Raw genomic sequence first — 23,640 nt, 5'->3', positions numbered from 1 at the left:
TCTTACCCCCCGTCTGCAGGGATTGAGAGAAAGTATGATTTATGGTGGCAGAGATAAATGAAACATCCAAGGGCAGCCCCGCGTTGCCCCAACTCCTGATTCTCTTCCATCTGTTCGTATGTGTTGTCATCAAAGAAATAATATTTTGAAGAGAACTTTGGAATTGAGAAGATGTCTTGCAACGTTGTCTAAGGAAAGTTACTTACTTCAAAGTCATAACCTCCCCAAAGTCTTCTTCTGGAAGACTGTACTTTTAGCTTTCACATTAAAGCTTGTGATCTAACTTGCATATTTTGTACTTTTGTGAAATAGAAGTCAAGGTTCATCATGTTTTTTTTCCCCCCCTAAAGGGATGTCCCAGTGTATTAGTCAGAGTTCTCCATAGAGAACCAATCGGATATATGGGAAGGGATTTATTAGGAGGAATTGCCTCCTAAAATCAATGAGAGGTGGAAAATTCCCACCATAGGGGGGTCTGCAAGTTGAAGACCAGATAAACCCATAGCATAGCTCATTCTGGAAGCAGTCCCCAGTCTGAGACCTAAAGTCTGAGAGCCCCTCAGGAGTCTTGTGCTGCAACTCCCTGAGTCCAAACCTGAAGAACCTGGAGTCTGATGGGGCAGAAGGAAAAAAGGCATCCCTCTCTGGAAGGGAGAGAGAGAGAACAGAGAGGAGAGAGCAGAGAATTCCTCTTTCTTCCACCTGTTTGTCCCAGCCAAACCTCCAGTGCCTTGAATTGTGCCCACTCATATTGAGAGTGGGGCTTCTCTCAGTCCACTGACTCACAGGCCAGTCTACTCTAGAAACAGCCTAGCAGAAACACCCAGAGACAATGCATCACCAGGCATCTAGGCATTCCTCAATCCAGTCAACATGACACCTAAAGTTAACTATCACACCCAGGAATCACAGCACTGTATTTTAAAGAGAATTTCCATTCCCCACTGAATTGCCTTGGCAGTTTGTGAAAAATCGACTATGCATGTATGTGTCTGTTTCTTAACTGTAGTCTGTTCCAGCGATCCTTCTGCTTATCCTTACACTGATACCACACTGTACTATTACTGTAGCTTTGTAATAAGTCTGGAAACAAGTAATATGTCCTTCAAATATATTGTCCTTTCTCAAAACTCTTTGATTATTCTAAGTCCTTTGAATTTCCATATACATTTTATATATTTTTAAATTTTTTTGATTATACTTTATGTTCTAGGGTACATGTGTACAATGTTCAGGTTTGTTACATATGTATACATGTGCCATGTTGGTGTACTGCACCCATTAACTCGTCATTTACATTAGGTATATCTCCTAATGCTATCCCTCCCCCTTCCCCCCACCCACAACAGGCCCTGGTGTGTCATGTTCCCCTTCCTGTGTCCAAGTGTTCTCATTGTTCAATTCCCACTTATGAGTGAGAACTTGTGGTGTTTGGTTTTCTGTTCTTGTGATAGTTTGCTGAGAATGATGGTTTCCAGCTGCACCCATGTCCCTATAAAGGACACGAACTCATCCTTTTTTATGACTGCCTAGTGTTCCATGGTGTATATGTGCCACATTTTCTTAATCCAATCTGTCATTGATGGACATTTGGGTTGGTTCCAAGTCTTTGCTATTGTGAATAGTGCCACATAAACATATGTGTGCCTGTGTCTTTAGAGCAGTGTGATTTATAATCCTTTGGGTGTATACCAAGTAATGGGATGGCTGAGTCAAATGGTATTTCTAGTTCTAGATCCATGAGGAATCGCCACACTGTCTTCCACAATGGTTGAACTAGTTCGTAGTCCCACCAACAGCATAAAAGCATTCCTATTTCTCCACATCCTTTCCAAACCTGTTGTTTCCTGACTTTTTAATGATCACCATTCTAACTGGTGTGAGATGGTATCTCATTGTAATTTCGATTTGCATTTCGCTGATGGCTAGTGATGATGAGCATTTTTTCATGTGTCTGTTGGCTGCATAAATACCTTCTTTTGAGAAGTGTCTGTTCATATCCTTTGCCCACTTTTTGATGCGGTTGTTTTTTTCTTGTAAATTTGTTTGAGTTCTTTGTAGGTTCTGGATATTAGCCCTTTGTCAGATGAGTAGATTGCAAAAATTTTCTCTCATTCTGTAGGTTGTGTGTTCAGTCTGATGGTAGTTTCTTTTGCTGTGCAGAAGCTCTTTAGTTTAATTACATCCCATTTGTCAATTTTGGCTTTTGTTTCCATTGCTTTTGGTGTTTTAGATATGAAGTCCTTGCCCATGCCTATGTCCTGAATGGTATTGGCTAGGTTTTCTTCTAGGGTTTTTATGGTTTTAGGTCTAACATTTAAGTCTCTAATCCATTTTGAATTAATTTTTGTATAAGGTGTAAGGAAGATATCCAGTTTCAGCTTTCTACTTATAGCTAGCCAGTTTTCCCAGCACCATTTATTAAATAGGGAATCCTTTCCCCATTTCTTGTTTTTTCAGGTTTGTCAAAGATCAGATGGTTGCAGATGTGTGGTATTATTTCTGAGGGCTCTGTTCTGTTCCATTGGTCTATATCTCTGTTTTGGTACCAGTACTTTGCTGCTTTGGTTACTGTAGCCTTGTAGTATAGTTTGAAGTCAGGTAGCGTGATGCCTCCAGCTTTGTTCTTTTGGCGTAGGATTGTCTTGCAATGTAGGTTCTTTTTTGGTTCCATATGAACTTTAAAGTAGTTTTTTTCCAATTTTGTGAAGAAAGTCATTGGTAGCTTGATGGGGGTGTCATTGAATATATAAATTACCTTAGGCAGTATGGCCATTTTCACGATATCGATTTGTCCTATCCATGAGCATGGAACATTCTTCCATTTGTTTGTGTCCTCTTTTATTTCATTAAACAGTGGTTTGTAGTTCTTCTTGAAGAGGTCCTTCACATCCCTTGTAAGCTGGATTCCTAGGTATTTTATTCTCTTTGAAGCAATTGTGAATGGGAGTTCAGTCATGATTCGGCTCTCTGTTTGTCTGTTATTGGTGTATAGGAAAGCTTGTGATTTTTGCACTTTGATTTTGTATCCTGAGACTTTGCTGAAGTTGCTAATCAGCTTAAGGAGATTTTGGGCTGAGATGACAGGGTGTTCTAAATATACAATCATGTCATCTGCAAACAGGGACAATTTGGCTTCTTCTTTTCCTAATTGAATACCCTTTATTTCTTTCTCCTGCCTGATTGTCCTGGCCACAACTTCCAACACTATGTTGAATAGGAGTGGAGAGAGAGGGCATCCCTGTCTTGTTCCAGTTTTCGAAGGGAACACTTCCAGTTTTTGCCCATTCAGTATGATATTGGCTGTGGGTTTGTCATAAATAGCTCTTATTATTTTGAGATACATTCCATCAATACTGAATTTATTGAGAGTTTTTAGCATGAAGGGCTGTTGAATTTTGTCAAAGGCCTTTTCTGCATCTATTGAGATAATCATGTGGTTTTTGTCTTTGGTTCTGTTTCTATGACGGACTATGTTTATTGATTTGCATATGTTGAACCAGCCTTGCATCCCAGGGATGAAGCCCACTTGATCATGGTAGATAAGCTTTTTGATGTACTGCTGGATACGGTTTGCCAGTATTTTATTGAGGATTTTTGCATCGATGTTCATCAGGGATATTGGTCTAAAATTCTCTTTTCTTGTTGTGCCTTTGCCAGGTTTTGGGATCAGGATGATGTTGGCCTCATAAAATGAGTTAGGGAGGATTCCCTCCTTTTCTATTGATTGGAATAGTTTCAAAAGGAATGGTATCAGCTCCTCCTTGTACCTCTGGTAGAATTCGGCTGTGAATCCGTCTGGTCCTGGACTTTTTTTGGTTGGTAGGCTATTAATTATTGCTTCAATTTCAGAGCTTGTTATTGGTCTATTCAGGGAATCAACTTCTTCCTGGTTTAGTCTTGGGAGGGTGTATGTGTCCAGGAATTTATCCATTTCTTTTAGGTTTTCTAGTTTATTTGCATGGAGGTGATTATAGTATTCTCTGATGGTAGTTTGTATTTCTGTGGGGTCAATGGTGATATCCCCTTTAACATTTTTTATTGCATCTATTTGATTCTTCTCTCTTTTCTTCTTTATTAGTCTTGCTAGCGGTCTATCAATTTTGTTGATCTTTTCAAAACAACAGCTCCTGGATTCATTGATTTTTTGAAGGGTTTTTTGTGTCTCTATCTCCTTCAGGTCTGCTCTGATCTTAGTTATTTATTGCTTTCTGCTAGCTTTTGAATGTGTTTGCTCTTGCTTCTCTAGTTCTTTTAATTGTGATGTTAGGTTGTCAATTTAAGATCTTTCCAGCTTTCTCTTGTGGGCATTTAGTGCTATAAGTTTCCCTCTACACACTGCTTTAAATGTGTCCCAGAAATTCTGGTATGTTGTATCTGTTCTCATTGGTTTCAAAGAACATCTTTATTTCTGCCGTCATTTTGTTATTTACCCAGTAGTCATTCAGGAGCAGGTTGTTCAGTTTCCATGTAGTTGAGCAGTTTTGATTGAGTTTCTTAATCCTGAGTTCTAGTTTGATTTCACCGTGATCTAAGAGACAGTTTGTTATAATTTCTATTCTTTTACACTTGCTGAGGAGTGCTTTATTTCCAACTATGTGATCAATTTTTGAATCAGTGTGATGTGGTTTTAAGAAGAACATATATTCTGTTGATTAGGGGTGGAGAGTTCTGTAGTTGTCTATTAGGTCCACTTGGTGTAGAGCTGAGTTCAATTCCTGGATATCCTTGTTAACTTTCTATCTCATTGATCTGTCTAATGTTGACAGTGGGGTGTTAAAGTCTCCCACTATTATTGTGTGGGAGTCCAAGTATCTTTGTAAGTCTCTAAGGACTTGCTTTATGAATCTGGGTGCTCCTGTATTGGGCGCATATATATTTAAGAGAGTTAGCTTTTCTTGTTGAATTGATCCCTTTCCCATTATGTAATTGCCTTGTCTCTTTTGATCTTTATTGGTTTAAAGTCTGTTTTTATCAGAGACTAGGATTGCAACCCCTGCCTTTTTTTGTTTTCCATTTGCTTGGTAGATCTTCCTCCATCCCTTTGGTTTGAGCCTATGTGTGTCTCTGCACTTGAGATGGGTCTCCTGAATACAGCAAACTGATGGGTCTTGACTCTTTATCCAATTTGCCAGTCTGTGTCTTTTAATTGGAGCATTTAGCCCACTTATATTTAAGCTTAATATTGTTATGTGTGAACTTGATCCTGTCATTATGTTTTAGCTGGTTATTTTGTTCATTAGTTGATGCAGTTTCTTCCTAGCATCGATGGTTTTTACATTTGGCATGTTTTTGCAGTGGCTGGTACCGGTTGTTTCTTTCCATGTTTAGTGCTTCCTTCAGGATCTCTTGTAGGGCAGGCCTAATGGTGACAAAATCTCTCAGCATTTGCTTGTCTATAAAGGATTTTATTTCTCCTTCATGTATGAAACTTAGTTTGGCTGGATATGAAATTCTGGGTTTAAAATTCTTTTCTGTAAGAATGCTGAATATTGGCCCCCACTCTCTTCTGGCTTGTAGAGTTTCTGCCAAGAGATCTGCTATTAGTCTGATGGGCTTCCCTTTGTGGGTAACCTGACCTTTCTCTCTGGCTGCCCTTAACATTTTTTCCTTCATTTCAACTTTGGTGAATTTGACAATTACGTGTCTTGGAGTTGCTCTTCTTGAGGAGTATCTTTGTAGCATTCTCTGTATTTCCTGAATTTGAATGTTGGCCTGCCTTGCTAGGTTGGGGAAGTTCTCCTGGATAATATCCTGCAGAGTGTTTTCCAACTTGGTTCCGTCTACCCCGTCACTTTCAGGTACACCCATCAGACGTAGATTTGGTGTGTCCACATAATCTTGTATTTTTTAGAGGCTTTGTTTCTTTTTACTCTTTTTTCTCGAAACTTCTCTTTTCGCTTCATTTCATTCCTTTGATTTTCAATCACTGATACCCTTTCTTCCAGTTGATCGAATCGGTTACTGAAGCTTGTGCATTTGTCACATAATTCTCGTGCCACAGTTTTCAGCTCTATCAGGTCATTTAAGGACTTCTCTACATTTGTTATTCTAGTTAGCCATTCGTCAAATCTTTTTTCAAGGTTTTTAGGTTGTTGGTGATGGGCTCGAACTTCCTCCTTTAGCTCGGAGAAGTTTGATCATCTGAAGCCTCCTGCTCTCAACTAGTCAAAGTAATTCTCCATCCAGTTTGCTTCCATTGCTGGTGAGGAGCTGTGTTCCTTTGGAGGGGGAGAGCCACTCTGATTTTTAGAATTTTGAGTTTTTCTGCTTTGTTTTTTCCTAATCTTTGTGGTTTTATCTACCTTTGGTCTTTGATGATGGTGTCGTACAAGTGGAGTTTTGGTGTGGATGTCCTTTTTGTTTGTTAGTTTTCCTTCTAACAGTCAGGACCTTCAGCTGTAGGTCTGTTGGAGTTTGCTAGAGGTCCACTCCAGACCCTGTTTGCCTGGGTATCAGCAGCAGAGGCTGCAGAAGAGTGAACATTGCTGAACAGCAAATGTTGCTGCCTGATCGTTCCTCTGGAAGCTTCATCTCAGAGGGGTACCTGGCCGTGTGAGGTGTCAGTCTGACCCTAGTGGGGAGTGTCTCCCAGTTAGGCTACTCAGGGGTCAGGGACCCACTTGAGCAGGCAGTCTGTCTGTTCTCAGATCTCAGACTCTGTGCCGGGAGAACCACTATTCTCTTCAAAGCTGTCAGAGAGGGACATTTAAATCTATAGAGGTTTCTGCTGCCTTTTGTTTGGCTATGCCCTGTCCCCAGAGGTAGAGTCTACAGAGGCAGGCAAGCCTCCTTGAGCTTCCCGCAGCTTTGTTTACCTACCCAAGCCTCAGCAATGGCAGGTGCTCCTCCCGAAGCCTTGCTGCTGCCTTGCAGTTAGATCTCAGACTGCCGTGCTAGCAATGAGGGAAGCTGTGTGGGCGTGGGACCCTCTGAGCTGGGCGCAGGATATAATCTCCTCGTGTGCCATTTGCTAAGACCCTTGGAAAAGCGCAGTATTAGGGTGGGAGTGACCCAATTTTCCAGGTGTTGTGTGTCAGTTTCCCTTGACGAGGAAAGGGAATTTCCTTCCCCCTTGTGCTTCCCGGGTGAGGCGATGCCTTGCCCTGCTTCGGCTCTTGCTCGGTGGGCTGCACCCACTGTCTGACACGCCCCCATGAGATGAAGCTGGTACCTCAGTTGGAAATGCAGAAATCACCTGTCTTCTGTGTCGCTCACGCTGGGAGCTGGAGGCTGGAGCTGTTCCTATTCAGCTGTCTTGGAACCACGCCCCCAGACAGTCTCCATATACATTTTAAAATCAGCTTCTCAATTTCTACAACAAAAAAGACTCCTGGAATTTTTTTTGGATTTCGTTGTGTCTGCAGATCCTTTTGGGGGAGAATGCATGCCTTAACAACATTGAATCTTGCAATTCAGGAACGTGGACTATCCTTCCATTCATTGAGTTCATATTTAATTTTCCTTGGCAATGTTTATAGTTTTCAGTAATTAGGCCCTGCTTATCTTGCACTAAATTTATTTTTCTATATTTTATATTTGTTGATGCTATTGTAAGTGGTATTGCTTTTATAATTTTCTTTCCCAGCTGTCTTTATAGCTAATACATGGAACACAATTGATTTTTGTGAATGACCTTGTATCCTGTGATGTTGCTAAATGTACTTATTACTTCTAGTAATTTTAACTATTAATTCCTTATGATTTCCTTTACATAATCATATAGTCATATCATCTGCAAATTAAACATTTTTATACTTATTCCTTTCAACACTTTTTGCCTTTTCTTGATTTATAGCCCTAGATAGGATCTCCTGTACAGTGTTAAACAAAAATAGCAAAAACAGACACTCTTACCTTATTTGTTATCTCAGGGCACATTTATTCAATCTTGGCACTACTGAATAATTCTTTTTTTTTTTGGACAGAGTCTTGCTGTTTCTTCCAGGCTAGAGTGCAGTGGTACCATCTTGGCTCACTGCCACCTCTGCCTCCTGGGTTCAAGTGATTCTCCTGCCTCATCCTCCTGAGTAGCTAGGATTATAGGCACACACCACTGTGCCTGGCTAATTTTTGTATTTTTACTAAAGATGGGGTTTCACCATGTTGGCCAGGCTGGTCTCGAACTCCTGACCTCAAGTGATCCACCCGCCTCACCTCCCAAAGTGCTGGATTACAGGTGTGAGCCACTGTGCCAGGGCCAGGCTGGATAATTCTATGTTGCAGGGCTGTCCTGTGCACTGGAGTGGGATCGGCACCATCCTTGGCTTCTCACCCACCAGAGGCTGGCAGCGCCCTCTCACCCCCTGGTGGTGAGAACCTGGTAAGTTACTCTTCAAAAACAAGAACATTTGGAAACATCTGTTTCCAGGTATTGCCAAATATTTCCTTAAGGCAAAAATCATCCCTAGCATCACTGTGCCCTTGGAATAGCCAAGTAGAAGAATTCTCATACAATGTTTTTAGTGTTTTTCTCTTTATTTCTTAAGGATAAAATGCAACATACATATTCTACTTAACAATGAAAGCTGATGGAACAGAAGAATCATTATTAGCTTTTGAGATGGGCAAAGACTTAAAACATTGGTGTTTTCTAGTGTCATGATTTGTCAATCAAATTAGTTTTAGAAAATAGTTGGTAAATGTCTGACAGAAACAAACATTTTTAAGGTGTATGTAAGTGTGTAAAACTGTTAAAAATGCTTGAAAACACACACTCTAATCCCATGTCGTATTATTTTTATTTGTAGAAAATAGTTAAAAACTGCCTGTCAGAGAAACTATTTAATCCCTTAACACAAAGTCTTTTAAGGCAAATAAACATTTATGAAGAACAGTTGAAATACGCCCGCTAGGAAGAAGGGGCATTTTAACTCATGTGAGCTTTCAGTCAAGTGAAATAGGTGGACACCAGATGAAAATGCCTGAAAGAAAAGATGGACATTAATTCCTACTCCTGAACACTCGCGTCTGCACGTGGTTAGAAACTCAAGACAATGAGCAGGGCACAGAATTCTCAGAGTATACCACACAGAATTCTCTCAGAGTATACCACACAGAATTCTCAGAGTATACCACACAGAATTCTCTCAGAGTATACCACACAGAATTCTCAGAGTATACCACACAGAATTCTCTCAGAGTATACCACACAGAATTCTCAGAGTATACCACACAGATCACAGTTACACAGTACTTCTGCTTTTAAAGCTTTGCTGAAAACTTTTTTCGTCATTAAATGTATATTATTAAACATACACTGAAAGCTAATTGAAGGGATTTAAATAATAAGATTCAGGCACAGTTTGTAACAACAATTGTTAAAGTCCATTCATTTTTTTTTTTTCCCAAGAAAGGCGAGTGAGGTAGTTTATACTGTATAGACGTTGTAAATAGTTGATAATCCAGTTTGTTTAGAGATCATTGACTCCAAGAATCATATTCCCAAGTGAGCTGCTTAACAAAGGGATCTTCTTTTGCAGAATGGAGGAAAAAAATGAATCAACTCTAGGACTTTTTTCTGAATAACCATTCCTAAAATGTCAGTTCCCTCTAACACTTTCTCCTGGAGGACATAATTTTCCCAAGTGTATACCAAGAGCACTAGGAATGGGTGAGGGGGAGAAGCTCTTAAGGATAGCATGTAGAAGCCCAGTATCTGCCCTTCTTTTGTTTGCAAAGAATTGCAATGAATTCATTAAACTTTTTAAAAACAACTCTTGATAAGGCAAAAATTCTTTCAATACTTAGATGACAGGCATCTTTGCATTTTAACTGTAGGGGTTTGTTTATTCTGAAGAATAAAATTGGTCAAAAGAACCTCTTTAATCACACAAATATTAGTCTGTGTATCTACTAAAAATTCTTCTCTAATCAATTCGCCCTCTGATTAAGAATAAAAGTTATATCCAATGATACTAGTATTGACATGGCCTTCCATATATATATATATATGGAAGTTGAAAGTTGTTAAACATCCTTGAATAAACTAGAGTGATTATACTTATTCACTCAGCTAAGTCTCTGCCATGTAAAACCACATGAAAGTGGACAAGAAACTGTATTTTACCTGTTACCTATTAGGGATTTATTTGAAACTGATGACAAACTGAAGTAAATCTTAAAACCTTCAGAATTTACTCACAGGTTCTAATGTGTTTTTGGTCAAAAGAAAAATTCTCAAATAAAAAATTTAATGAACAGATTTGTGAATTATATAAACACAACAGAATTGAACTATTTGAATGCAAGGAAATACACTGAGAAATATCACTCAGTTTTCATATACATGCAGAAACATAAGGTAGCTATTTGAAGAATTTCTTCCATATGTGGTCATAAATTACTGCCATTTTACATCTTGGGACGTGGCAATTACATAAAGTAAAATGTTTACCCCTGTTGTCTGAATTGCAAAAATGATGACAGCATTTTTTTCAGACTCTAGAAATTCATGATGTAGCCACGTGCCACCAATTGCCCATACATTAAAAATGAATAAAATGTAGGAATAAATATAAAACTTATGCAGAAGGCACGTTTCCTTTTAATGGGTTTTCAGGCAAAAAAAAAAAAAAATTCTCAAATGAACAAATGAAATGAATGGATCTTGTGTTTTCTATAAAAATATAACAAAATCCTAAATTCCAGCAAGTTATCTACATGTTTTAATATAAGCAACGTTTCATATAGATATCAAGGTGTAATATAGCATATAAAAGATTTCTTCTACAAATGGGCTTAAATATTACCATGTTTTGAGACCTGCGAAGTAGACAAAAAGATGTTTTTGGTATTTGTGAGCAACTCTGTCTACTGCTTGAATTGTTAAGAGAGAGTCATTTGGGCCTCATTACAACCAATATAAATTCATCAAAATCTTGTCTGGGATAAATGAGAACTCTGTCCGCATTTCCAGCTAATCCGAGAAGGACTATATCCACAGTCTCAAGAGGAAAGGCAGAGCTGTCCAATCCCTCAGAACCTTTTAGATTTGCTCCAAATTAGAAATGTGGGGACTATGTGTTCTGGGCGGTCACAGGTCTGGAATATGGCTCTGCAGGCTCTTGATAGTGAGATAGTGGTCATCTTACCAGACAGGTATCTGATTTTAAGCCTCATGCTAATCCACGATGCTCGGCCATGCTTATGATTAACAAACAAAAGCAAAATCTGCTTTTATAGTTTATAAAACCCGGATAGAACAGTATTTTTCAGCATTCTTGGATAAAGCAGTTCTGCATTTTTAAACTGGGACTGCAGAAGTGACTGTCTATAGTTGTGAAATATAAAAAAATGGTACGTTTGATCAGAAAAGGAAGCCTGTGCCTGGCACTTGGAAAGATACTGAGCACCATAACCATAATGAGAAAATAGAGGCTCTGTGAATGTTAATACATATGACACCCTTTGTCAAACTAAGCTTCACTAGGAGGACCTGTGCTCATAGAAGAATATGCTTTAAAAGTATCAATTTTCCACAGTCGATGATAGAGAAAAGTTCATTTGCACCAGAATGCTGACAGTCACAATACACAGCCTGATGTACATAACAATACAGTTTCTTTAAACAGAAGTTCTTCCTCCTCCAATTCAGGAGTCAGTCAGAGCATAAATATTGTATGTTTCACTTTAGAAACCGATTCTCTTTAAAAAGCATATCTGGATTATTTTGCAGGGTAGAAATGAAGGCTATTTCTGGCATTCTTGCTCAAAAAGTCAAATATGTACACTAAGTATAAAAAAGGGTCTCTTTCACCTCTTTCGTTGGGTAGCATTGGCTACATAAAGAACATTGCTTATCCCTCGGTCTAGGGCCAAGTTCATTTCTGCTAGGAAGCTGAAATACTAGAAGTGATTAGAGTTCCATATTCTAGATTGGTCTTTCTTCTGGAAGGACCACATCATCTTTCCTTTACTTTTATAAAAAAAAAAAATCATGAGAAAGCTTCAGCTGAATTGGTGAACCAGTGCCCCTTCCATAGTTCATGCTGACAATGTCCACTGCGGAGGGCCAGAAATACTGAGAAGGCTGTAGGAACAAATATGTCAAACACAGTGTTGTTTTTTCCCTACCAAAATGTAGGATCTTTTTGGCATATAATACATGATAGCAGCTATCTTGAGGATATTTTAAGAACTTGGTTGGGGTTTAATCACCCATTCTGCTTGAGGATTTATACGATATACATCCAATATATAAGCATCTGGATCCAAGCAATGCTCTCCTAAAAGAAAAAGATCAGAGAATAAGTGTACATTTGTGTGTGTGTGTGTGCGTGCGTGTGCACACGTGTATGTGTGTGTTTGTGAGGTTCAAATAAGGTTAATATAGTTCTCTTGGCCAAAGTAAGTAGACATATGTTAAGGTTTCTTAACGAACTCTTCTTCCCTCTTCTCCCTCTCTCCCTTCCTTTTTTTTTTTTTTCTTTAAGACTGTGAAGTATGGGTATATCAAATAAATCTCATGTGAAATTGTGGAAGAAAGCAGACATACCATCACAGGCAAATTGTTCCCTTGCTTCATGGCATCAATTAGAAAATTATGGCAAGGGCTGGGTGCGGTGCCTCACACCTGTAATTCCAGCACTTTGGGAGGCTGAGGCGGGCAGATCACTTGAGGTCAGGAATTTGAGACCAGCCTGGACAACATGGTGAAACCCCATGTCTATTAAAAATACAAAAATTAGCCAGGTGTGGTGGCAGGTGCCTGTAATCCCAGCTACTGGGGAGGCTGAGGCAGGAGAATCACTTGAACCCGGGAGGCCGAGGTTGCAGTGAGCCAAGATCGTACTACTGCACTCCAGTCTGGGTGACAGAGTGAGATCCTGTCTCCAAAAAAAGAAAAAAGAAAAGAAAACTATGGCAAGAACTTGTTTCAGGTATAAACTCATCATTCATATGCTAATACATGTCCTCCAGTGGTTTTTTTTTTTTTTTTTTTTTTTTTTTTTTTTTTTTGGAGACAGAGTCTTGCTCTGTAGCCCCGGCTGGAGTGCAGTGGCCGGATCTCAGCTCACTGCAAGCTCCGCCTCCCGGGTTCAAGCCATTCTCCTGCCTCAGCCTCCAGAGTAGCTGGGACTACAGGCGCCCGCCACCTCGCCCGGCTAGTTTTTTGTATTTTTAGTAGAGACGGGGTTTCACCATGTTAGCCAGGATGGTCTCGATCTCCTGACCTCGTGATCTGCCCGTCTCGGCCTCCCAAAGTGCTGGGATTACAGGCTTGAGCCACCGCGCCCGGCCTCCTCCAGTGGTTTTATAGATAGGTACTTGACCAGAGCTAGAGAATATTCAAGTCAAGTTCGTTTTAGGAATGGTCATTTTGTTTCTTCACTACGGATGTAAAGCCCATAGGTAGGAAATCCCAAAATGGTAACAACTAAAAGATCATCATTCCCTGGGGCAAACGTATTCGAAAGTCTTTACGTGCAGTGTGCTTGAAACGTATGCTGAAGTCTCAAACAAAACTACCAAGAGCTGCCTGCATGCTCGGTTGTTTGATTCATTCACTTACCAAATATTAATCATGTGCCAGGCATTATTCCAGGGGCTGGGTTTTCAGCCATGTATCAGTCAAAAACATTCTAAGAGCAGCATAAGGCAACTAACAAACACATAAAATATCAAGTAAGTCCGCTGGTGATAAGAACATGAGAGAAAGGCCAAGCATGGAAGGCATGTTCGGGAGGGTGTGAGGAAGGGGGGTCTCGCTGAGAAGCTGATTTATCGGCAAAGACCTGGCAGAGGCCAGGGACTGAGAAGTGAGGCTGTCTGGAGGGAGGGCATCCTGGGGAAAAGTCAGAGCACATGCAGAGGCCCCAAATCCAAGCCTGCCAGGTGATTGTATTTACAGGTTTAGTGTTTGAAGGGACCCGTGGGATAGAAATTTCAGGGGCATCCACATACAGGTGGATTTAAAGCAGTGAGATGGATCAAGCTCGCCAAGGAAGGTAAGTGCAAAGAGAGGAGAGTTCCGAGGACTGAACCCTACCGTTCTCCAACCTTGAGAGGCTGAGAGGACAAGAAATAAGGGGCACAGGGGCTCCAGCAGCACAGCCAGGAAAAGTGGGAAGACAGTCAGAAGCTTAGGGCGTCCCTGAAGTCAGGTGAAGAAAGTGTTCTTCAAAGGAGGGAAAGATCAACTCAGGCAGTTCTAAAAACAGACGAGTTGTGTGGTGACCATGACAAGAGGGTGATTCTGGTGTAAGTGCTGAGGGACAGAGCGTGCCTGGAGTGGCTTCAAGAGAGAACAAGGAGGAAGAAATTGGAGTGTAGACACTGATTCAAGAAGCTTTTCCTGTAAGGTGGAACAGAGAAACGGGAGTAGACTTAAAGGGGGTCAAGAAAATTTTGTAAAGGTGAGGGAAATTGCCAGTTTTTAAAATGCAGATGGAGATGCTGCAGCTGGGAGGGAAAGGTTGATGGTGTCGGAGAGCGGAGGGTGCTGGCGAGAGGAGGTGCTGCCCTCAGTGGGAGCACAGAGCACCCATGGGACTGTGAAGATATTCACAGACCAAGCGGGGAAATTTTGTTGATTCCTCCCCTGCTCCCCCAGGGAAATAGAAAGAATGAATTTGGGAGGAGAGTGAAAATAGGGAAGTTAATCAAAATGGTGTCATGCCTCCGAAAGTTCTTACAGTCTTCTCCGCTTTGTTTTGCATCGAGTCTCCAGAGAGACTTTCCAACTTCAAGTCACACTGAAAAGACCCAGGCCAGCGAGGCGCAGGGGCTCATACCTGTAATCTCAGCACTTTGGGAGGCCGAGGTGGGCAGATCACTATTGAAAAGACCCAAGCCAGCGAGGCGCAGTGGCTCACACCTGTAACCTCAGCACTTTGGGAGGCTGAGGTGGGCGGATCACTTGAGGTCAGGAGTTCGAGAGCAGCCTGGCCAACATGGTGAAACCCCATCTCTACTAAAAATAATTGTCTGGGCATGGTGGTGGGCACCTGCAATCCCAGCTACTGGGGAGGCTGAGGCAGGAGAATCACTTGAACCTGGGAGGTGGAGGTTGCAGTGAGCCAAGATCATGCCAATGCATTCCAACCTGGGCAACAGAGCAAGGTTCCATCTCAAAAACAAAACAAAACAAAACAAAAACAACAACAATAACAAAACAGGAAAAGATCCAAGCTTACTCCATATCAACACTAAAATATTCTCATTTAAATTTTGAAAATATTTTAGAAAAGTTGTGCAACTGTTCTCACATGAGATAAAAATATCAGAAACCTACTGATTTTTAGTTTTTATCTGAGAGATTTAGAAAATATACCTTTATGGTAATATCAACATATTTCTTTTAGAGTAATCAGAGAATTGAGCAGTAGAAATTATTACAGTATGCTTACCTATATTTCCTCCAATTTCATATAACCTTTGGTTCTGAATCTTAATACATTCTGATGAACCATGACTGAAAAAAAAAAAAGAGAAAGTAATGTAATTTTAGCACTCTATCCTGATCTGAGGTAAAAGTGCATGTTAAACAACCAGGCAAAAAATACTTCATTCTACCTTGACGAAATATATCCCACAAAACTGTATCATGACTGAAGTTATGATAAAAACAATTGTTTTTCTGTCTGGCACAGACAAGAAGCTGAGGCCCCGGGAGGACGGGACTGCACCTACCAGGTTGGGAAGCCGCAGTGCTCCACCACATAGAGCCCACTGAGGCCACAGCTGCCAGCTCCATTTCAGGGTAGTTACTGTTACTGACACATCAAGGCTGGCCACGGAGCAGCTGCATGTTTAATACTGCCTTGTCATTGGCCGTATTACTCTTAATCCAAAAGAAGTCAGGTTTTATTTCTGCATTTGCCAAAAAATTGAATGGGATTATCAGCCCATGTCACATTTCTCAGTTTGCCTCATGCTTTGCAAGGTGTCTAAGGCTGACTTCATTGCAAGTCTGTGCCCCTTAATAAAAGCAAGTCACGGCCAGGCACGGTGGCTCATGCCTGTAATTCTAGCACTTTGGGAGGTTGAGGCGGGCGGATCATCTGAGGTCAGGAGTTCGAGACCAGCCTGGCTAACATTGTAAAACCTCGTCTTTACTAAAAATACAAAAAATTAGCTGAGCGTGGTGGCGTGTGCCTGTAGTTCCGGCTACCCGGGAGGCTGAGGCAGGAGAATTGCTTGAACCCGGTAAGAGGAGGTTGCAGTGGGTGGTGATCACGCCATTGCACTCCAGCCTGGGCGACAGAGCAAAACTCCATCTTGAAAATAAAATAAAATAAAATAAATAAAATAAAATAAAATAAAGTCACAGGAAACTACCACTCAATTTAATTTTTCCACCCCAGACTAGAATGCTGTGTTAGAAGAGTCTAAAAGACTATTGCTGACCTCCATCCCCATCAAGGAGCGACTTTCAGCTTAGTTCCTTCAATAATTGTCCTGGCCTCTCCACTGTGAGGAAGATGCAAGTGTGCCCTCTTTTTTTGTTGTTTTTTTATTTAATCGAACTTTCATTTGAGATGCTGTAGATTCACATGTAGTTGTAAGAAATAATAAAAGCGCATCCTGTGCACCCTATACCGATTTCTCTCGATAGCAACATCTCATAAAACTCTAGTGCAGTATCACGACCAGAATGTTGACACCCATTCAGGGAAGATGCAGAACATTTCCAGCCCCACAAGGCACCCCCTGATGCCCCTTTATAGCCACATTCACTCCTTCTCCCCATCCTACCCTATCCCCATCCCTTACCCCGGCAGCACTACCCTATTCTACAGTTCTATAAATTGGTCATTTCACAAAGGTTAAACAAATGGAAACATACAGTATGACACATTTTTGTACTAGCTTTTTTTTTTTTTTTCCAACTTGGCATAAATCCCTAGAGATCTACCCAAGTTGCTGCATTTTTATTGCTGAGTAGTATTCCACGGTATAGAGGAGCCAGTTCTGTAGTCACTCACCTGCTGAAGGACACCTAGGCTTTTCCCCCCAACCTTGCCAGTTTTTGACTGTGTAAATAAAGCCGCCATCGGCATTTGTGTACAGGTTTTTGTGTGAACACGCTCTTCATTTCTTCGGGATAAATGCCCAGGAGTGTGAATGCCGGGTCATATGGCAGCTGGAGATTTAGTTTTTTTAAGAAACTGCCAAACTATTTCATAGAGTGACTACACTATTGACATTCCTGCCAGAAATGCACGAGCGACCCCGTTTCTCTGTATCTTTGTCAGTATTTGGTGGTGTCAGTATTTTTTATTTTAGCCATTCTCACAGGTGTATAGTCATATGTAATTGTGGTTTTAATTAGCATTTCCATAATGGCCAACGATGTTGAACATCTTTCCATAGTTGCCATTTGTTTATCTCTTTGGTGAAATGTAATCTGTATCTCTTTGGTAGTGTCTGTTCATGTCTTTTGCCCACTTTCAAACTGGATTGTTTGTTTTTTTAACTGTTGAATTTTGAGTGTTTTATTTATATATTCTAGATACTAGTCCTTTGTTGGATACGTGGTTTTGCAAATACTTCATTCCAGTCCTTAGTTTGTCTTTTCATCCTATTCACATGGTCTTTTAGAATGTAAGTTTTCCATTTTGATGAAGTCTAATTTATCAATTTTATTTCTTATGGGTCACATTTTTGATGTCAAGCTCTAAGAACTCTTTAGTTTTAGATCACAAATATTTTCTCCTACATTATTTTCTAAGGGTTTTATAGTTTTACACTACACACTTAAGTCTGTGATCCGTTTTGAGTTAATTTTTGAATAGGTGTGAGGTTTAGATCGAGGTTTATTTATTTTTTGCCTATGGACGTCCATTGCTTCAACAGCATTTACTGAAAAGGCTTCCTCCATCGAATTGCTTTTGTACTTTTCTCAAAATCAGTTGCTGGAATAGCCAAATTCATAGAGACAGAAAGGAGAAGAATGGTTGCCAGTGGCTAAAGGCAGGGTGAATGGGGATAGAGTCTCCGTGTGGGATGATAAAAAAGATTTTGGGTATGAATGATGGTGATGGTTGCACAACAATGTGAATGTACTTAGTGCCGCTGAACTGTCCCTTTGAAATGGTTAAAACAGACTTTTATGTTACGTATAGTTTACAATAAAAATCTTTTAAAAATCAGATGGGCCTATTTGTGTAGGTCAGTTTCTGGGTTCTCTATTCTATTCCATTGATCTAAGTGTCTATCCCTCCACCGGCACCATACTATCTTGATTACTCTACCTTTTATATAATCAGCCTTAATATCTAGTAAAGTGATTCCTCCTACTTTGTTCTTCTTTTTCAGTATCATTTTATTCTAGCACCTGCGCTTTTCCATATATATTTTTAGAATAAGCTTGTGCATGTTTACAAAGTAACTTGCTGGAATTTTGACAGGAATTGCATTAAACCCATAGATCAATTTGGGGAGAACTGATATCTTTACCGTGTTATCTTCCAATCCATGAAAATGGTATGTCTCTCCATTTCTTTAGGTCTTCTTTAATTTCTTTCACCAGCATTTTGTAATTTTCAACATATAGATCTTGTGAAGGTTTACTTAAGTTCATGCTTAAGTATTTGTTTTTAGAGTGACTGTAAAGGGTATTGTGTTTTTACTTTTGGTTTTAAATTCGGTTTCCACATTTAAAATGTATTCCAATATTCCAGTGTGACTGATTTTTGTGTGTTAATCTTGTATCCTGTGATCTTACTGAACTGACTTATTAGTTCTAGGTCTTTTTAAGTTTTTATTTTATGAAATTTTTAATGTAGATATTCAGGTCATCTGCAAATAGAGACCATTTTATTTCTTCCTTTATAACCTGTGTGCCTTTTCTTTTCTTTGCCTTACTGCAGTGACTTAATATTCCAGAAGTATGTTGAAAGAGATTGAAGAAAGTGGGCATCCTTATTCTTGCTCTTAGAGGGAAAGTATTCAATCTTTCATTGTTAAGTATGATGTTAGCTGTAGGTTTTGTAGATCATCTTTATCAGGTTGAGTAAGTTCTCCTCTTTTTCTAGTTTTCTGAGAGTTTTTATCATGACTCGGTGCTGGATTTTGTCAAAGGCTTTTTTTCTGTATCAATTGAGATGACTGTATGGTTTTTCTCCTATTGATATGACTAATCACATTGATTGATTTTTTAATGGTAAATCAACCTTGCATGCCTGAAAAAAATCCGTTGGTTTACGGTATATAATTCTTTTAATAAATGCTAGGTTAGATTTGTTATTTTGCTGATAATTTTTAAAATCTAAATTTATGAGATATTGGTCTCTAGGGCTTTTGTTTTTTTTAATATAATTTTTATTTTTTGGTATTAGGGTATTAATACAAGCTTCATAAAATGAGTTAGGGAGTATTCCTCCCTCTTCTATTTTCTAGAAAAGATTGTTCTAGATTACTCTTAATTCTTTAAACATTTGCTAGTTTTCTCCAGCAAAACCATCTGGGCTTCCAGAGATTTTAAAAACTTTAAAATTATAGATTCAATTTCTTTAATGGCTATAGCACTATTCAGCTACTCAATTTCATTTTGGTTGTATTTTGGTAATTAGTGTTTTTCGAGGAATTGGTACATTCTAAGTTTTGAATTTATTAGCTGTGAAGTTGTTACAGTAATCCTTTTTATCCCTTTAATGGAAGTACTGTACAGTGATACTCCATTTGACTTTGGATATCCTTGATGTTTGTCATCTCTTTATCTTTGTTAGTCTTTCTAGGAGTTTATCAATTTTATTGCTTTTTTAAAAAAGCAACTTTTTGTTTCACTGATCTTTATCATTTTCCTGTTTTTAATTTCACTTATTTCTGCTTATCTTTATTAATTTCTTCCTTCAGGTTGTTTTAGGTATATTTTGCTCTTATTTTTGTAGTTTTTAGAGGTAGGAACTTGGACAGTGGATTTGAGATCTTTCATTTCTATCATAAGCATTTACTGCTATAAATTTTTCTCTCAGCACAGCTTTAGTTGCATCCCACATAATTTTATTTTTAAAATTTTATTTATGTATTCATTTTTGAGACGGAGTCTCACTCTGTCACCCAGGCTGGAGTGCAGTGGTGTGGTTTCGGCTCACTGCAAACTCTGCCTCCCGGGTTCAAGTGATTCTCCTGCCTCAGACGCCTGAGTAGCTGAGATGACAGTTGACTGCCACCATGCCTGGCTCAATTTTGTATTTTTAGTAGAGACGGCATTTCACTGTTGGCCAGGCTGATCTCGAACTCCTGACCTCGTGATCCACCCACCTCAGCCTCCCAAAGTGCTGGAATTACAGGCATGAGTCATCGTGCTCAGCCTATCTTTCTGGATTCTATCTTGTTTTATTTATAGAATTTTTTTAGTATATTGCTTTGTATGGCTTTGTGGTTTCTCTGGATATTACAGAACATGTGTAACTTATTGCAGTTTACTGATATTGATGTTATTACTAATAAATGATATGTACTTTTATTAGTTTTTATCCTCACACTTAAAAATTAATGATATTTATTCCTTTAAAAGTTTTTATATTTCTATCATGGTAAAATACATATAACAAAACATATTATATTAGCAATTTTTAAGTGTATAGTTCAGTGGTATTAAATACATTCATAATGTTGAACAACCATAACCAGCATCTGTTTTCAGAACTCGTTTTATCTGTAAAACTGAAACCGTATGCCTATTAAACAATAATTCCCCATTTCCCCTCTCTCTTAGGCCCTAGCAACCACCATTCTATTCTGTCTCTATGATTCTGACCATAACTAAGTGGAGTCATATAGTGTTTATCCTCTTGTGACTGGCTTATTTCATCAGCATAACGTTCTTGAAGTTCATCCATGTTGTAGCATATGTCAGAATTTCTTTCCTTTTTATGGCTGAATCGTATTTCCTTATATGTATATACATATTTGGCTTATCCGTTCATCTGTTGATGAATACTTAGGATGCTTCCATGTTTTAACTATTGTGAATAATGCTGTGAACATGAGAGTAAAATGTCTCCATGAGGCCCTGCTTTTAATTTTTTGGCCATGTACCCACAGGTGGAATTGCTGGATCATATGGTAATTCTATTTGTAACATTTTGAGGAATCACCATACTGTTTTCTACAGTGGCTGTAGCATTTTTTACACCCCCACTTCCCACCAGTGGTGCACAAGATTTCTGATTTCTTCTCATCCTCACCAGCAATTGTTTTTTTCTTCTTTTTTTTTTTAAGGTAGTAGCTATTCAAATGAGTGTGATAGTTCTATTTATTCTCAGTTCTTTGAATTCAAAATCACGTAAGTTAAAGGAGGACCACTGATGCATGCATAGATTTCATTTTTAAAATGGAAAGATAATCCTGATATTCTGGCATAACTAAATTTTACCTATTTTACTCTGAAATTATTTTACCATTGAAAAGTGGTAGTTTTAAAAAAACTGGTAAGATCCTGGAAACAATTTTAAAATAAATATTTAATTTTAGAACTCTTTTAGATTTACAGAAAAACTATGAAGATGGTATAGGCAGATCCCATATGCCCCACACCGCTCCCCCCGTTATAAACATCTAATATTAATGTAGTACATTTGTTACAATTAATGAACCAATATTGATACATTATTATTAACTAAAGTCCATACTTTATTCAGATTACCTTCATTTTAACCTAATACTCATTTTCAGTTCAAGGATCCTATCCAGAATTTCACATTACATTTAATAATTGTAGGGGGCTGAACAGTGTCCCCCAAAATTCATGCCCGCCCTGAAGTTCATAATTTGACCTTATTTGGAAATAGGGCATTTAGAGATGTAATTAGTTAAAGATCGTGAGACTAAATCATCCTGGATTTAGGTGGCACCTAAAATGAGTAAAGATGATGTGAAGATGGGAGAAGAGATTGAAATGATGTGTAAGCCATGGAATGCCAAGATTGCTGTCAACCACCAAAAGTTACGAGGGAGGCATGGCAGAGTTTCTCCCGCTGAGCTTTTAGAAGGAATCTACCTGACATCTTTATTTCAGACTTCTGGACTCTTGAACTGTGAGAGAATACATTTCCACCTTTTAAGCTACCCAATTTGTGGTCATTTGTTATGGCAGCACTGGGAAATTAATATAGTAGTTGGGTCTCCTTAGACTGCTCTGATAATTTCTCACAGTTGCCTTCGTTTTGATGACCTGAACAGTTTCAAGGAGTACTGCTAAGGTATTTTACAGAATGTTCCTCAATTGGGATTTTTCTGATGTTTTTCTCATGTTTAGATTGGAATTATGTGTTCTTGGAGGAAGACCACGGAGATAAAGGGCTGTTTCTATCGTATCAAGGGTGTACTTGGATATTATCAACATGACATCACTGCTAATATTAACCCGATCACCTAACTGAGGTCAGATTTCTTCGGTGTAAAGTTGCTTTTTCCCTTTTTACACACTAGTTTTTGGAAGGAAGTCACTCTGCATAGACCACATTTAGGGAGTGGGGGTGCACCACCATTTTAAAATGTAATTGTCTTAAGTGTGTCCTCTACATACAATGAGCAATATATCAGATGATATAATTTTTGCTTCTCTCACCAAATGTGATTTTAAAAATGCATGAGAAGTAGGATAGTTTATAGCCCTCTTTGTACCCACTCTGATGTTCTCCTTTCCTTTCTGATGTTCTAAGCCTTGTTATAATTTCCTTTCTGTTTAAAGAACTTTCTTCAGCCATCCTTTATGGGTCAATTTGTTAGCAACAAATCTCTTAGTTTTCCTTCATCTGAGAATGTCTTTATATCTCCCTCATTTCCAGAAGGACATTTTTGCTGAATATAGAATTCACAGTTGACAGGTCTCACTCTGTATTTCCTCTCCTTTTGGGATTCTGTATGACATGTAGCTCACTTGTTAGACTCCCATAGGTCCTTGAGGCTATGTTCATTTTTTTTCTGGTTTATTTCCTCTCTGTTGTTCATAATCGATAAACTATTGATATGTCCTCAAGTTTGCTAATTCTATCCTCTATTATCTTCACCCTACTACTGAACAAGTTTTTTCACCCATTCAGCAAGTTTTTTACTTCAGTTTTTACATTTTTCAGTTCTGTAAATTTCCATTTGTTGTATTTTTAAATAACATCTATTTCTTTGCTGATATTTTCTACTTTTTCATTTGTTTCAGAATTCATAATTGCTTGTGGAAGTACTTTTTGTGACAGTTGCTATAACATTCTTGTCAGAAAATTCTAAAATTTGATTTAGTTTAGTGTTGACATTGTGGTTTCTTTTTTCTCATTCATGTTGTGGTTTTGTCTTAATGAGTGATTTTGGGTTGTATTGTGAACATTTTGGATATGACACGATGAGACTCTGGGGCTTATTTAATCTTCATTTTTTGGCATGTAGTCTTCCTGTTGAGGTTTAGCACAAGGTCTGGGTTGGCATGTATGTTCAGCTTCTTGCTGGGCCCCATTGAAAGCAGGACAGCAACTGGCTCTGCCTCATTGCCTCCAATTGGGAGTGTGAGATCAGCTCCCTGCTGGGCTCTGCTGCCACCAGGGTGGTGGAAAAGAGAAGCTAACACTGCCTTGTTGCTGCAGGCTGAGGGTGAAGCTCAGCTCCTCACGGGGCCCCACTGACACCAGAAAAGAGGAGGGGAGGGAGCAGAGTGTCAGCTGTTCCCACATCTTACCCCTTTCCACCAGGTGTCAGGTG

At 39.1% G+C, this 23,640-nt stretch overlaps 1 protein-coding gene and 1 long non-coding RNA gene across 48 annotated transcripts in view; one reads left to right on the top strand and one right to left on the bottom strand.

The window, feature by feature from the left end:
• Positions 1-23,640, top strand: part of LOC105478851 (uncharacterized) — a 62,175-nt gene that overhangs the window by 12,531 nt on the left and 26,004 nt on the right. The window contains exon 5 of one of the 39 annotated variants that reach the window (XR_011617118.1): positions 16,308-16,443. The exons of the other annotated variants lie outside the window; for them this stretch is intronic. This is a non-coding gene — a long non-coding RNA (uncharacterized lncRNA). Of the gene's footprint in view, positions 1-16,307; positions 16,444-23,640 lie in introns of those variants that run through there. 39 annotated transcript variants of the gene reach the window in all.
• LOC105478855 (Rho GTPase activating protein 28) overlaps positions 11,243-23,640 on the bottom strand; it is a 240,371-nt gene continuing 227,973 nt past the window's right edge. For all 9 annotated transcript variants that reach the window (XM_071085638.1, XM_071085639.1, XM_011736556.3 and 6 more), the window contains 2 exons: positions 15,351-15,415; positions 11,243-12,227 (listed from right to left, as the gene is read on the bottom strand). In XM_071085638.1, coding sequence (XP_070941739.1) covers positions 12,133-12,227; positions 15,351-15,415 — 160 coding nt within the window. In that variant the 3' untranslated portion in view covers positions 11,243-12,132. The remainder of the gene's footprint in view (positions 12,228-15,350; positions 15,416-23,640) is intronic.

This window comes from Macaca nemestrina, chromosome 19, assembly GCF_043159975.1.
Source record: "Macaca nemestrina isolate mMacNem1 chromosome 19, mMacNem.hap1, whole genome shotgun sequence".
NCBI lineage: Eukaryota > Metazoa > Chordata > Mammalia > Primates > Cercopithecidae > Macaca > Macaca nemestrina.
The sequence above is the reverse complement of the archived record's forward strand: the minus strand, read 5'-3'. Positions and strand labels throughout refer to the sequence as shown.